The following is a 13,743-nucleotide window of genomic DNA, read 5'->3' on the forward strand; positions in this document are numbered from 1 at the left end:
AGTATCCCACATCGCCCGTGAGGGCGTGGTCTTTGGGCCTTATATATCCATGCCCAGAGCTTTAACTTCAGAGAGGCCTTTTGTGGACTACGGTCCACAAGAACAAAACCGTGCGGTAGCTGGGTGGCTGCGAAATTGTCACATCCCAGACTCCAACCTCTCGGATATTGTCCGCTTTGGCATTCTGGGCCTGGAATCCTGGGAATGCTCTCGCACGCTACTCGCTTAACTTCAGAGTTCCCATGAAACCCGAAGCCAGTGAGCTCCCAGAAACAAAACCGTGAGGGCGTGGTCGGGGCCCAAAGCGGACAATATCGTGCTACGGTGGTGGAGCGGGCCCGGGAAGTGATCCGCCCCGAGCCAGGATGTGACAATTTGGTATCAGAGCTTAACCCTGGCCGTGGTGTGCCGACGAGGACGTCGGGCCCCTAAGGGGGGTGGATTGTGACATCCCACATCGCCCAAGGGAGTGATCCTTAAATGTATATTCCAATCCCTACCTAGCACGAGGCCTTTTGGGAGCTCACTGGCTTCGGGTTCCGTAGGAACTCCGAAGTTAAGCGAGAAAGAGGCTAGAGCAATCCCATGATGGGTGACCCACTGGGAAGTTGCTCGTGAGTTCCCAAAAACAAAACCGTGAGGGAATGGTAAGCCCAAAGCGGACAATATCGTGCTACGGTGGTGGAGCGGGCCCGGGAAGTGATCCGCCCTGGGCCGGGATGTGACAGCACGTGCCTATCCTAGTATTTGGAGATATCGGGGTTGGGGCGTGTCAGAATCTGATTTCAGGAAATTTCTGAATTCATCTGGGTCCCACATGGTTTTTGATTCCTCCCACATTAATAAACATCGGTGTAATATATAATTGAATTGAATTCCTTTTTTTTTTTTATTCACATTACTTGCTCTCATTTCTGTCTCTCCCTTCCTTGCTTCTCTCTCAATCTTGAACCACTGCCTCCTTGGTTTCCTGCAACTTCCACACCTTTGACCAAGCAAAAGCTCCTTTATACTTTCTCCCAGCAGGTAATTCCTCCTTTCCTCCTCATCTCTGATTCTGCTTCGGAATTCGTTTCCTCTTTGGATTTTGTTTCCCTCTTTCATCAACGCGTTTGCAATTTGAATTTAGAATTTTGATTTCAGGTATTTTCATGGAAGTTTCTAGACTGATTTCAATTTCGCTTTTGATTTTGATTCCGTCGAATTTAGTAGATCTGATTGATTGGATTCGTCACCATCGATTTAATCAAAATTTGGGAGATGATTTAGTAGAATAGTCCATTCTGGGTGGAGAAGATTTTGCAGAGTTTTATGTTTGTCGAAATTTGAGAAACGAAGGCGGTGGGATGGGGAGCGTGGCTTTCTTTTCTGGATTTGATTTGCGACGGTTGAGGGATGTAGATGCGGTGGGGTTGCGAAGATGAAGGGTCTAGTTACGAGAGAGGATTTTTGTCGGATTCTCTAATCACATCCGTTCATTGTATATTGTGCGGCCAATTTTTGTCTACTTTTTATATTTATTTTTTTAAATAAAAAATTTATAATGATTTCTAAGCATACGATGTACGATGAACGGATGTGATTTGAGAATCCCCAATTCCTCACAAAGAGAATCCGACGAGAATCCTCATGTTCTAATTAGAAGATAACAGAGAGAGTTGGCAGTGTTAAAGTTGGGTTTAGAAAAGGGAGTTTTAATGAAAAGCCCATGATACTGTTCACTTTAACGAAAAATCACATTTTTACACTAAAAAGTCAATCATGATTCTATTTTACCTTTTATTTTATCCTTATTTTTAAAACTCAAAAATTTCAAACCATTTTCATTAGTTTTCTTTTAAAAAATGGCCAGCTGTCACGAAATGCAGAAGCTTTGAACTCGACAGCTCATCCGGCAAAAATATCGCCACATAGTTAGTGATTCTACGCGAATCTTCGCCGTTTTCCTTTCCCCTGCCACTCTGTTCCACGGCTGAATGTATGCAAAGCCATCGCGAAAACCATCTTTAAACTCCTAACGACGTCGTGTTGGGACTGAGTCTCTCTCCTCCTCTGCGACAATGGAAGTGTCGACCAAAGGTAAAGGAACTGTGACGTCACTCTCCTCCTTGTTCCCCGTAGAAGACGCACAGAAAGCAGCGAAGCGCGTGGAGGACACGATCGCCGAGAAGCAGCAGCAGCTCGACCACCTCCGAGGCTTCACCGCCGACAACACGAGCCTCGTAAATCTCGTCATGAAACTCCCCGACCACCTCCACCACGATATTATGGTAGACCTTAAACCCTACTCCACCAAATTCCAATCCCTCATTTCTTCTTTTTATTTTTCCTTAGAAAAATTAAATTAATTGCTTATTTTTTAGGTTCCGTTTGGCAAGGCAGCCTTCTTCCCTGGGCGTTTGGTGCACACCAATGAGTTTCTGGTAAGATTATTATTGCAAATTGAGTAGTTTTGATTGTCTCAACAGCAGCCAAACAGGGTGTTTTTGAGCGACTTGTTTGCTACAGGTTCTGCTAGGGGAAGGTTACTATGCGGAAAGGACGTCGAAGCAAACAGTGGATATTTTGATGAGGAGGGGAAAGGAATTGGACTCCCAAGTGGATTCCCTCAATGCCATTCTTGCTGATCTCAAATTCGAGGCTTCCTTTATTGACTCTACAGCCTCTGAGGCCGCGGTAATGCCCAAATTTAACTCTCTAATTTTTCTTATCCATACGTTGTTGAATATGGTTGAAATTTTGTTTCTTTGCTTGTGTGACATAGTGTACCTTTCAATTGGGTTTCTAATAAAATCACAATATACCGAAAAAGTAATGCTTATTGTCTCTACATTGAAGCTTGCATCCCAAAGTAATTTAAACTAATCAACAGCAGGATAGGTAATGTCACAAATGTGTCACATTCATATGCGACTGCTTTTTATTAGTTATAATGCATAACAAAAACTACATATGTGTGTATATATATTTTCAATAGCTATGGGTTCCTGAAAGGTTCTTTTTAGTGGTTAGCAAGTAAGTTTCTTTTTCGCTAATTTGTAAATTGTTGGTGTTTATATCGGAGATATTTGATTCTCTAAAAATTCAGTTTATTGTAAGGAATTTGTATCAGTGTGTATATGAACTTGGTATTTTTTAATGCTTGTACCACAGGAGGGCCTTGTAGAGATAAAGGAAGATTATGTGGAGGAAAGTTCTTCTGAAGAAGAATCTGAGCTAGGCAGGTTTTCTTCCTTTTTCCCCTCAATAAGTTAGAATGTGTTTCAAGTTGCATAGGGCTGAATCGGTTTTGTCTGCATTGTGGATTGCTTATTAGTTTTTTTTGCTGGCCTTGGCATATAAGAAAAAACTATTCTTTTATCAACTTTTAGCGAGGTTGAAATTTAGACTGCATTTATACTCATTAGGCATTGGGGTGAAGGGCCTGTGTTCTGTTTTTTGTTTTTATTTTTTCATCTGGGGGATAACTTAACCTTTTGTTGTTTGTGGGAAGGTATTAAAAACACACCCTATTTTGTCAAATTGTTCTGAAGTATCTGATGCTGGTTTTAGAATTCTCCTGACCTTCTCATCAAAATTTGTGCCAAGAGAACCCAACTAAAGTGGTTCGCTGCTGCAAGTCAAATAAGTGATTGTGGTCAATTATTTTCCAGGTCCACTTAAGCAAGATTCTCCTAGTTCTACTGGAGCAGACAATACAAAAGTTTCAGATGAAGATGAAGAATATGCTCGTATACTGGCCAGGATGGATGAACTTGAGAAAGAAGAACTTGAAGCTGAAAGTGAGATAGTGAGCGAAGAAGAGCAAAGTGATAATGACAGTGATGAAAACAAGAAAATCAAAGTTGACTTGCATCAGTTTCTGGATCATAAATCTCTTCATCAGAATGACAAGTTTTCAGAGGTAATCTTTTGCATTTGTCTTGATACGTTGACGAAATGATAATAAAAACACATGAATATGTAGTGACTAATTTCTGTTCCAAGCCAAAAAATGGCCAACTACTCAATTTTAATCACTGATAAAATAGGAATCAATGCCAAGAAAACCTCCAGAGACAAATGATGCAATTGCTCCCAGCAAAGAAAGTTTTATCGATCAGCGAAGTGTAAGTGATGGCATTTCATGTTCCTCTTGTGTAGGTAGAGATATAAGTGTGCTAGTTAATTTTATAGAACAGGTGTGGATGACTCAAGAAGAGCCAGCAGTCCCAATATGTTTTATAGGACCAAGAGCTCTTACCTATATAAATCATTTCTGATATAATATGACCATTTTCTTTCGAGGTGATGCATATAATTTTTCTTTTCAAATCATAACCTATAAATTGTATAGTTTAGAGGATAAACTATTAAAATTTTAAACTGACCTCGTAGTATAAACGTTGAGAATCAAATAGAATTGTAAAATGGGATATTGACTGGGTAGAGCCTGATTGGGTCATATATTCATTGAACTTGAAAATGAAATATAATTTTTATTATAAATTTTATAGCTATCAAATAAAATATTAATTAAAGAAAAAGTTTCACTAGTTGTTCTAATGAGTTGCCTAACTTGTCTTAGATGTTATTGAAAAAATTGTTTGTTAATGTTTCCATCGCTTATATGCTGTTAGTTGTCAAAAAAAAATATGCTGTTAGTTGTCGTTATTGAATTTATCTCGTTACTAAAATTGCAGTGTTCTGGCCTGACAGTGCAATCAATACCTGAAGGTTAGTAACTAACATCTCTCTCTCACACAGTGATAAATTGTGTTAGTGCCTTGCAGTTCACAACTTGCCCTAAGTAAAGGTAGAACCTTTCCCCTTTTTCTCTCTCCGCCAATGTGCTTTTGAAGTTTATTGCCAAGAATGACGAACTTTCTTTCTTTTGGTAATCTCTTTTTTAGAAATAATTCTCCTTTCTACTACTGGTACTGTGAGGTGCTCATGAGTCAAGACACGCCTTTCTATTCCTAAGATGTCATGTTTTGGCAGGACAAGATGTTAAATTGTTTAATACATAGATTTGTGATACCCTACCTGGGTTTTTGAAGTTTTGGTATGAGGAGATATATGATGTTTTATTTTGGCACACACACCACATTCTCCAATTACTGTAGTATCATTTTCAAACTTTGATCACTACTTAATTGATTCCTTAATTATGATTTACCCAGAGACAAGTTCACGTGGAAATATATCTCCGAATGCTATGAAAAGTAAATCTGAGAAAGCTTTGGTGCCTCCTAAAGTTGAGGGTGTTCAAGCTGTACCATCACCTATAAGTCGGGTACAGAGCAATTAGTTTTGATTTGAGCCTCGATCGTATGAATAATTCCAGTTCTAACTATAAGCATTGAGCATTGTTTTATCAAAAAATGCTACTCTTACTGCATGGTTGTACCATCTCTCCAACACAAATGAGACTTGTATGTGTTGGAAGGCCCTACCTTTATTAGAAAGATGGTACAAATGAAATGATGGTGCAAATATGTGGTAAACGTAGCATTACTCTCTGTTTTATTCATATGTGGACGGCTCCACACACAAATGGTAGTTTGCAACAAATCTTGGTTATAATGATCCTTTCTTGTTTTATAGGTTACTCTCCAAAGTTCAAAACCAAAATTCGATGATAAAAAAGTATGTTCCCATGCATTACTATAGCAATTCGGTTAGTTATTTTTTGAGTTGTTACTGTATGTACTATTTTTTGTGCAGGCATTTACAGGTTCTATAGTCGAACGTGTCCATAATTTACAGACAGATTCAAGGAACCAAACTTCTGCTACATCACAGGTAGTTTGGGCTACTACATGATAAAAATGTTTTTAGTGGCCTCTTCATTGTCTAAAATGTTGTTTTGACTGTTGCAGTCTTCTGATTCTCAACCTTCAAAGCCAGTTTCAAGATTCAGGATGCAGAGGAAATAGTTACATTGTTGGCATATGGATTATGGAAGTGTTAACACACGAGCCATTTTAAAATCAGAATGCAAATTAGAGAAAGGAAAAGAATCATCAGCCTGATTTTATGTGGAGTAGAAAAACTATATGGAGTAGCAAAAGTTTTGCGTGACTTGAACTTTCGGATAACCGTATTTGATGAACATGTCGCATCCAGTTGTTTAATGAAAAACAATCGCTACCAAAGTTGGTTGATTTTTGTTCTGTGTTCAACGGTTCATTTTTTTCCTTGCTTCTCATGCTACCTCGTTGGTAAACAGCTTTCCTGAAAGGTCACGAAATTTGAAACTAAGCCACATAAGAAAATGCAAATATCTTGACATGAGACTTGGTGTGAAGGTGAGTTGGAGAGATCACAATATGGTGTGAGGATGAGTTAGAGAGAGAGAATAAACTTCATTTTGAAATTGAATGACTCTTGACAAAGAAACTTGGGGGATACATAATACTAGCCTTCATGGGCAAAAGATATTTTTTGCTGACTTACATATTTTAAATGTATTTATATACGTGAATTGTTTTAATATTTTTTTTATGACAAAAAAAGTCAAATATTTGGACTAAATGAATAATATTAGACCATGTTAGAAGAAATCCCTTATAAACCAATCAAAGCAAATGAATCCACATAATAAAATCAGTCTTTCAATTTCTATCTACATTATATTGAATTCACATTAAAAATAGAGAAAATAATACTTAACAAACAACTGATTGAATCACATTATTGTGCATGTGCGAAAGGTCCTTTTTATCACTGGCGCTACGCGCCTTTGAAGATGTTTTGTACATGTTTAAAAATAGAGAAAATAATATTTAATAAATAATTGATTGAATTACATTATTACTAGCCCATTATGAGTTACTAATTATTAAAAAAATATTACTAAAAAATAGAGAAAATAATATTTAATAAACAACTGATTGGATCACATTATTGTTAGCCCATTGTGAGATACTAATTATTAAAAAAAATATTACTAAAAATAGAGAAAATAATATTTAATAAACAACTGATTGAATTACATTATTGTGCACGTGCGAAAGACATTTTTTTATCACCGGTGCTATGAGCCTCTTAAGATGTTTTGAACGTGTTTAAAAATAGAGAAAATAATATTTAAAAAACAACTGATTGTATCACATTATTGTGTGCATGTGAAAGACCTTTTTTATTATCGGCTCTACTTGTCTCTTAAGATGTTTTGCACGTGTTTAAAAATAGAGAAAATAACTGATTGAATCACATTATTACTAGCCCATTGTGAGGTACTACCATACTAATTAAAAAAAATTTATTTAAAAAAAATCTATTTACATGACGAAATTACTCATGCATTATTTGATACATTATTTTGGGCTACTTTTGAACTTTTTTGTTTGGGTGGCATTTTTGTCTCACTATATTTTGGTGAAGCCCGTGACCCAAATGGGCTCTTGGCTTTATATATTAGTATAGATATGTACATATATGAAAACACCTTTTCTCTGGAAGCTTTAGACATATTCTTTTAAAATTAGGGGAAGTTACAGCTTCTCCCAATGGATATAATGTTTTTAATGGGAGTTTTAACGAAAAATCCACGGTACTGTTCACTTTAACGAAAAACCACATTTTTACACTAAAAAGTCAATCCTGGTACTATTCACTTTACCCTTTATTTTGTCCTTATCATTAAAACTCAAAGTTTTCAAGCTCTTTTCATTAATTTTCCTGCTTTTAATATATCCTATTGATCATATTCTTTTAAAATTAGTTATTAACTTATTTCAGGATAATCATGTGTAAGTCAGTAAATCAATGATATGGTATACCTACACACATAATTACACAAATTGTGAAAACCATGTTACCATAGTCATGTTCCAATATAAATACAAACTTTTGTGGTCATATTGGATTAAAAAAGCACTTATTAGGATTTATCTAATATGATAAATTCCATAAGGTGAAGAGTGTACCCACATGAGGATATTAACATCCTACTTACTAATGTAGTAATTAGATGAATGTCTAAAGCCATTTCAGTTTGGAATGAGAATGATGTTTCATTCATTGTATCATCATCTTCCTAAAGCTATATGAGGAGGCTTAGGGGAAGAGAGAAACTAGTGTGAGAGAAACACAAGGCTTTTCCATAAAGTTCACATATTCTAGTTAGGTTTCTACGAATATCACTATTTGCCCTAGGTTTAGGGAGGCGAAAATTATGGGGCAACTGTAATACCCTGAAAATTTTAGAAATTATGTGGATATTCATGTTATTATTTAGGTGGAGGACATCATAAATAGATTGATTTATGGTTATGAAATTCAAATACGGAAAATGTGAAATCCCGGTTCTGGATTAAAAATTAATTATGTCGTATAATCTTTCGTTAAGTGGGGAAAAACGAAAAATGCCCTATTTGGTTAGCGTAATTATATGAGGATGTATTTTATCCTCATATATTTTATTGTAATTCTTGATATCTTTGAATAGAGGACGACCCTACAAGAGTGTAGGTGCAAACGGATTTTAATTCCGAGTTAGAATGGAGAAGTTACGAGTCTCAGAAGTAGTGAGATCTTTTAGACACGTGAACTTACTATTAATAGTACGTCTTTATAATTAGACAGCCAAAATTAGGAAGTTTTCAGAAAGAGGAAAACTACCTAAAAGGCCTAGAAACCCTAACCCAATTCTCGACCCAGTTGACTCTTGAGACTTCCCATTTTCTGATGCCGATTCCGGCTAACTCCGGTGGATTTTTTCGACCCCACCACCACCACCTTGAAGCTCTCACTCCCCTATACAAAGTCCAAACAAAAACCACCTTGATTAGCCACCGTATGTGGCAGTGTGAGGCCATAAAAACCGATGAAAACCAATGGTGCTCCGACCACCCTTTTCATTTTTCCAGTGAATCGGCAAAGCGATGGCCGATGCCACCACTTGGATTTTGTAGCCCAACATCCTGTTGGACCGTAGGCAACGAATCGACAACGGGAAGCTTTAGGTACCCACCAGTTTTATCAGGGGAATTGACACTCTTCCGTCCACTTTTGGACTTCGTGGCAGGTATAAAACTTGTTCCTCTTGTTGAGCTCTATATTCTTGTAAATTTTGGTAGAATTTGGAGTTAGAAAAAAAAGTGGGTTTCCGGTCGTCGGAAACCACCATGCGTAGCGGCTTGTGAGGGAGAATTTGTTTACATGGATTTTGTTCAGCGGGACATCCTTGATGTCCTGAGCCCATATACAAAGTCTTTGATGTGATGATTCGAATATTCAAAATTTTGGATAATTGTACCGCCGTACGATTTTTCGTAATTGACGACCATTCAACTGTTGGATTGTCACCAAACTTTGAGACATTATAGTACATAATATTAACCTTAGGAACTTATGGATTGGGAATCCTTGTATGGATTTTCCCGAATTGGATTTGCAAGTTAGTAAACTAAAACGTTAACCGCCACTCGAATGTTGTGATTAGCGTAGATCCGACCTTTGGATCGACATGAAATTTTAGTATGTTGTTTTACAAGCATAATGTGAACTAGAATGACTTGATCCCTTAGTAGGGTATGTAGGCAGTCTAACGAGAAGGTTAGATGCAGCCATAATAAAATACCTGAGATTAATATTTTAGTGAAATTTGCTAAGAAAATGAATTTGGGGCCTATCTAAGTAATTAGCTTCCGAATTAGAAATTTCAGGGTCGTTACAAAATTGGTATTAGAGCGAACGACCCTACTTCCTAATTTGTTATATTCTTGAATTATTGTTGCTGTGAAATATGATATGCAATGTGAACGCATTATTTCATAAATTTTGTGAACAATATCCTATGTGAATTATGATTTACATTGATTTTGTATTATTCATAATTTCTATGATTAATGTGGCATTAATGTGAGATATATATGTGTTTTGAATCTCGCACTGGTAAAAAAGGGAATATATATACATATATTTATATATAGTATCGTGTTTGATGATGTGAAATGTGATTGCAGTGATATTGCAATATTTCATCAGTTTTATGCATCATAAGGCACTTATGTGAATTGCATGGGCATTGTGAATGCCTTATCTCAAAATTTTTGTGAATGAAGTGGCTTTCATGTGGTATGCATGGTGAATGCATTATTTCACAATTTTGGTGAATGAGTTGGCATTCATGTGGTGTGTGTGTGTGTGTGTGTGTATGGTGCGACTCCATTGTGATTATGGAGTTCAGTTGGTGGAAATTATGATTGCATTGTGGTTGCATATTTCATAATTTCTATGAATATGTGAGTTACAAATATGTATTATGGATTACTCACGTGTGTTGTTGCGAGCACAGATTCCTGTGGATTGTAAATACAGGTTCCCAAGATGATTTTGATGACCTGACAGTGAAAGTGACTGTGAGGTTCCCCTAGGTTTCGATCCCCTAAACCTTCATAGGGCGTTATACGGTTGGGCTACTTCTGTAGGATAGTCTATGTGGTATGGCCATTGGAAATGGACACTCTTAGATTGAGAGTTACTAGGAGTGAGGGGCACCGTGCGCTGCTTTGGGTTTCGATCCCCTAAACCTCTGGAGGCCTACATGGTCAGACTTGTACCATATCCTGTGGGGAGGGTACTCAGTTCTGAGGTGTACGATTAAATGGACACTCTCGTTACCCTACTTCGTGTTGTTGTGGTCAGATTGAAGTGAGGGTAATCGGCCCCGGGATCGGTCATCAGGTTGGATTATGTTGGCACATGAATTATGAAGGTGAATTGTGGTGACGGTTGTATATGGCAAATAATGGTAAATGATTTTACCAGTGATTGTGATTTGAAATTCCAATGATTTGGTGGGAATTTCTTATATTTAATTTGCCAATTTGAGTGGTTTGGCTTGAAATTGGGATATGCACTTAGCCATTGATGATTATGACTTGGTATTATGATAATTATTTGGCCGATGAGGGCTATGGTTTGAATTTATGATATTTGTTTGTCAAGAATGAAAATGGAAAATTTTTCTGATGTTGATATCGCCAGTGATTGTGGCTAGAAATTTCAAGGAAGAATCATGGTGATGACTGCGTACATCCAATGATAGTAAGTAGTTTACCAATGATTGTGATATTTATTTTGCCAATGCGAAATATGGCTTGATGTGATATTTATTTTGCCAACGTGTGCGGCTAGAATTTTTGAAAAATTCCCACCAATTAATGTGGCTGGAAATCTAAGATGTGTGAGAATCATGATACTTGATTCGTTGAATTATTTATTTTGAGCTTGAATAAAATCGTAGATTTAGGTTATGATTTTATTCACTAAAAACGAAATGGTGGAATTACCTCTAATTCCATTTTCGTTTTTCGAGGGTAGAAATCTCGAGGACAAGATTTATTTTAAGGGTGTTTTAACGAAAAGCCCGCGGTACTGTTCACTTTAACGAAAAACCACATTTTTACACTAAAAAGTCAATCCTGGTACTATTCACTTTACCCTTTATTTTGTCTTTATCGTTAAAACTCAAAGTTTTCAAGCCATTTTTATTAGTTTTTCTTTATTTTAATGGGGGTCGAATGTAATACCTTGAAAATTTAAGAAATTATGTGGATATTCATTTTTTGTTTAGGTGGAGGAAATCAGAAATAGATCGATTTATGGTTATAAAATTTGAATGGGGAAAATGTGAAATCCCGGTTCTGGATTAAGAATTAATTATGTCGTATAATTTTTCGTTAAGTGGGGAAAGACGGAAAATGCCCTATTTGGTTAGCGTAATTATATGAGGATGTATTTTATCCTCATATATTTTATCATAATTCTTTATATATTTGAATAGAGGACGACCCTACGAGCCTGTAGGTACAAACAGATCTTAATTCCGAGTTAGAACGGAGAAGTTACGAGCCTCGGAAGTAGTGAGACCTTTTAGACACGTGGACTTACTATTAATAGTAAGTCTCTATAATTAGATAGCCAAAATTAGGAAGTTTCCAGAAAGAGGAAAACTGACCCAAAAGGCCCAGAAACCCCAACCCAATTCGCGACCCAGTTGACTCCCGCGACATCCTATTTTCTGATGCCAATTCCAGTGGAGTTTTTCAACACCACCTTGAAGCTCTCACTCCCCTCTACAAAATCCAACCAAGAACCACCTTTATTAGCCACCGTATGTGGCGGTGTGAGGCCATAAAAATCGATGAAAACCAATGGTGCTTAGGCCACCCTTTTCATTTTTCCAGTGAATCAGCAAGTGATGGCCGATGCCACCACTTGGATTTTGTAGCCCATCATCCCAGGAGCAAATCTCAACTAGCTTTGATCCCATTGGACCACTGTGGGCGATGAATCGACACCGGAAAGTTTTAGGAACCCACCGGTTTTATCAGCGGAAATGACCTTCTTCTGTCCACTTTTGGACTTCGTGGCAGGTATAAAACTTGTTCCTCTTATTGAGCTCTATCTTCTTGTAAATTTTGGTAGAATTTGGAGTTAGACGAAAAAGTGAGTTTCCGGTCGCCGGAAACCACCACGCGTGGGGGAGAATATTTTTAGATGGATTTTGGTCAGCGGGACATCCTTGATGTCCTGAGCCCATATCCAAAGTCCGTTTGTTGAAATTTGATGCGGTGATTCAAATATTCAAATTTTTGGATAATTGTACCGCCGTACGGTTTTTCATAATTGACGACCATTTAATTGTTGGATCATCACCAAACTTTGAGACATTATAGTACATAATATTTGAGGACCTTAGGAACTTATAGATTAGGAATCCGACGTATGGATTTTCCCGAATGCATTTGCAATTTAGTAAATTAAAACGTCAACCGCCACTCGAATGTTGTGATTGGTGGAGATCCGACCGTTGGATTGAAATAAAATTTTAGTATGTTGTTCTAAAAGCATAATGTGAACTACGAATGGCTTGATCGCTTAGTAGGGTATGTAGGTAGTCTAATGAGAAGATTAGATGCAGCCATAATAAAATATCTGAGATTAATCTTTTATTGAAATTTGCTAAGAAAATGAATTTGGGGCCTATCTAAGTAATTAGCTTCCGAATTAGAAATTTTGGGTTGTTACAGCAACTCGACATACTGTAGCCAACCCAATGACCTTTGAGGTTCTAGACGTGCACAGAAGAACAAAGCACTTGCTCGTGTTTGTAGGAGCATGTCGAGATTCAAGCTTCTGCACAAAGGTACATATGTTTATCCAACATTGATATCAGAGCCTCTCACACACTCCTCGCACGATTGCTTGAGATATTTATGAATATGCCATGTTAGGAATGTTGAAAAATCATGGATGCTGGCTTTTAAAATTTCGTTTTTGGCATGCTTGTTTCTTCTGAGTTTTAATGCTTGGGATATATTCTTTACATTCATTTGAAATTATGTTTAAAAGTTGGTAAAGATCTGAAATTTCTAACGACATAAAATATGCATAAAATGGATGCATATTGATAAAGTTATGGCCTTTGTAAACAGGCTTCGTGAGAACATGAAATCTGGAAATTCCGAATTTCATGAGGAAGAAGATGAACAATGGTTTTTTCTCTTCCACTCTCAGCCTAGGCGAGTACACTGGTACTGCTAGGCGAAATATGGGGATATTGTTTACACCGTTGAACTTGTCTCAGGGAGTCAAATCTAATGGGATATAGTTTAGATGTTTTTTAATTTGTTTATTAAATTCTTAATTGTGACTTGCACAAAGACTAGTTCACGTGGAAATATATTTGTGCGTGATATGAAAACTAAATCTGAGAAAGCTTAGGTGCACCATAAAGTTAAGGTTGTT

At 37.0% G+C, this 13,743-nt stretch overlaps 1 protein-coding gene across 5 annotated transcripts; it reads left to right on the forward strand.

Annotated features, from left to right (window-relative positions):
- Window positions 1–872: 872 nt before the first annotated feature.
- LOC137739608 (Prefoldin chaperone subunit family protein) lies at window positions 873–6,155 on the forward strand. 5 transcript variants are annotated; one of them, XM_088700292.1, is made up of 12 exons: window positions 873–1,143; window positions 1,853–2,270; window positions 2,364–2,423; window positions 2,509–2,676; window positions 3,154–3,220; window positions 3,654–3,904; window positions 4,032–4,109; window positions 4,683–4,716; window positions 5,163–5,275; window positions 5,587–5,628; window positions 5,707–5,784; window positions 5,862–6,155. In XM_088700292.1, the coding sequence occupies exons 2-12, from the start codon at window positions 2,061–2,063 to the stop codon at window positions 5,916–5,918; spliced, it is 1,158 nt and encodes a 385-aa protein (XP_088556418.1). In that variant the 5' UTR covers window positions 873–1,143; window positions 1,853–2,060; the 3' UTR covers window positions 5,919–6,155. The 5 variants fall into 5 exon arrangements, with proteins under 5 accessions (XP_088556418.1, XP_088556417.1, XP_088556416.1 ...); XM_088700291.1 differs by having other exon boundaries at window positions 873–1,026; window positions 1,144–2,270; XM_088700290.1 differs by having other exon boundaries at window positions 873–1,026.
- Window positions 6,156–13,743: the final 7,588 nt, after the last annotated feature.

This window comes from Pyrus communis, chromosome 9 (genome assembly GCF_041283825.1).
Source record: "Pyrus communis isolate YQ-2024b chromosome 9, ASM4128382v1, whole genome shotgun sequence".
NCBI lineage: Eukaryota > Viridiplantae > Streptophyta > Magnoliopsida > Rosales > Rosaceae > Pyrus > Pyrus communis.

Bases quoted from the DNA above. Each gene is read 5' to 3' on its own strand.
- LOC137739608 (XM_088700292.1), top strand. From the start codon at position 2,061: ATGGAAGTGTCGACCAAAGGTAAAGGAACTGTGACGTCACTCTCCTCC. The intron at 2,424-2,508 runs GTAAGATTATTA...TGTTTGCTACAG, and splicing joins TGCACACCAATGAGTTTCTG to GTTCTGCTAGGGGAAGGTTA. The intron at 4,110-4,682 runs GTAAGTGATGGC...CTAAAATTGCAG, and splicing joins GTTTTATCGATCAGCGAAGT to TGTTCTGGCCTGACAGTGCA.